This window comes from Protopterus annectens, chromosome 5.part0, assembly GCF_019279795.1.
Source record: "Protopterus annectens isolate FY-2018-M chromosome 5.part0, PAN1.0, whole genome shotgun sequence".
Taxonomy (NCBI): Eukaryota; Metazoa; Chordata; order Ceratodontiformes; family Protopteridae; genus Protopterus; species Protopterus annectens.
This window is the reverse complement of record NC_056735.1, coordinates 1,390,426,516-1,390,428,498: the sequence shown is the minus strand read 5'-3', so window position 1 is coordinate 1,390,428,498 and position 1,983 is coordinate 1,390,426,516. Positions and strand designations below refer to the sequence as shown.

At 34.0% G+C, this 1,983-nt stretch overlaps 1 protein-coding gene across 1 annotated transcript; it reads left to right on the top strand.

The window, feature by feature from the left end:
* The first annotated feature begins 323 nt into the window (after positions 1 to 323).
* On the top strand, positions 324 to 1,246 carry LOC122802085 (mid1-interacting protein 1-B-like). The gene has a single exon (XM_044071785.1). The coding sequence runs from the start codon at positions 473 to 475 to the stop codon at positions 878 to 880; it is 408 nt and encodes a 135-aa protein (XP_043927720.1). The 5' UTR covers positions 324 to 472; the 3' UTR covers positions 881 to 1,246.
* Positions 1,247 to 1,983: the final 737 nt, after the last annotated feature.

Sequence of the window (1,983 nt, the reverse complement as noted above, 5' to 3'; positions counted from 1 at the left end):
AATGTATATACTTGCTTGCTGAAGGTCAGCCTGATTCTATTAAGTAATACATGTGGTCACTGGCCTAATAAAAAAAAAAACTTTAGTTTGTCTGAAGTTCAGCTACAGTAAACTACATAACTACAAGAATAGTTCAATGTCATTTAGGTTTCAAACTTTCCAGGCCATGTGGACAGCTTCTGATTTGTTCACAGAAGTGGGATGTCATCTCTTACTGTGATGATGATTTTAAAATCCCATTGGAAGGATTAGAGTCTCATGCATTCATGATAAAATTTCTTGCAGAAATTGCATCAGTGTATTGTATTACTTATCTTGAACTTAGGTCAGGTCATGGTCTGGTTGCATGTATAAAACCCTTGAAGGGAAAGATAACTGCACCATCTGTATAGAAGGCTCCTAGGAAGCTGTGCAACAGGTCCCATCTGTACAGAAGATTCTGAGGTACCTTTGCTATAGGTCTGTGCTCACCATGCAGTCTGCAGAAATACCTTTTCAGAAGAACTGTCTCGGGTCTGCCATGGGCCGGTGCCTCTCTGCTATTCATAATATGGAACAGCTGGTCATGTTGCCAAGCCTGCTTAGAGACATCCCCATTGAGGAATGTGAGAGAAGTTCCACAGATTTGAACTCCAAAGATCTATATGAATACTATGTTGCTCTGAAATCCATTCGAAATATTGCAGTAAGTGGACTGGTATCTGTAGATGAAAATAAGACAAACAACAGCGTGGAAAACATAGTGCAGACCAACAGTTTAGATCTTGACGTCCTGTTCCTCTTTCACCTTAAAGGGCTGCACAGTGTTCTCAACTCACTAACAAAGAATGCCAACACACTGACAAAAAAATACAAAGAAATCATTGGACTGAGACATTAAACAGCCTGAGGTGGAAGCAATATCAGGACAGTAACCGTGAAATCATGCTTACAGGAGAACACGGCATGAATTTCTAGATTTGAAAATAGACTATTTATGTAAGCATATTTATAAATGAAATTAACCTGCAAGACATTGGTTGCTGTCAACTAAAATGTACTCTGTAGATTAATCAGTTTTTTACTTCAAACCATATTGTGTAACTTGCTGTTAATTTGAGCAAATCATCAGCTCCTCAGAATTCAGTGGAAGTTTAATGGTTCTGCAACTTATGATGAGATAATGCTTTCATTTTTTTAAACTGCATAGCATGTTGTAACCATGGATATTAAATAATAAAAGTTAAATGAATTGTTTGTAGACAAAGGTGGCCTGATTTTTTGTTATTATTAAACATCAGAGACAAAACAGTGTAATTGGTAATTACAGGTAAATGAATGACATCTCGCTATGTAATATGTTTCTGACAACTCAAAATGGAAAAAATGCCTAATATAATATTCAAATTAGTCAAATGGAAAGATTTTTTTTCAAAAACTTCAGCACATGCAGTTTAAAGGGACACTGTTTATTATAATGTTTTTATCTCGTTTCATTTTTGATTTCTATTTTTCATGTTTTCCTTTTGTCTTAAGGTAATAATTGACTAGTTCTATTAGGAATCTAGGTCTGCCAGCTCACCTGTTGGCCTAATAAATGGCATTGGATTATCTACTTTTACATTATTTCTTAACAGTGCTGCTGCTAGAATACACCTTTCAGAGCAATTATAGTCACCATCAAAATTAGTACTAATATCCTAAAATATTTTGAAAAAAAATTAAATAATACCAAATTATTTAGTTAAAGATCCTTACTACAGCAATACACATAAGTTCAAAAATTTTATTCAAGAAAGAGAAAGACAAGGCAGAATTTTTTCACAAAATTAACACTAACAATTTAGAAAGGCATACTGTTTGAAAAAAAAAACAGAAAGAAAGAAAAAGAAATATTTTGCACACAAAGTATTGATTCAAGTACCTCTAAAGGAATGTTACTTTTATTACCCATTGCTAAAACTATATTGCTGTTGTCTTGTACTGACACAGTTAATAACTCAT

Excerpts from the sequence above, each read along its gene's own strand:
- LOC122802085 (XM_044071785.1), top strand. The coding sequence starts at position 473 with ATGCAGTCTGCAGAAATACCTTTTCAGAAGAACTGTCTCGGGTCTGCC.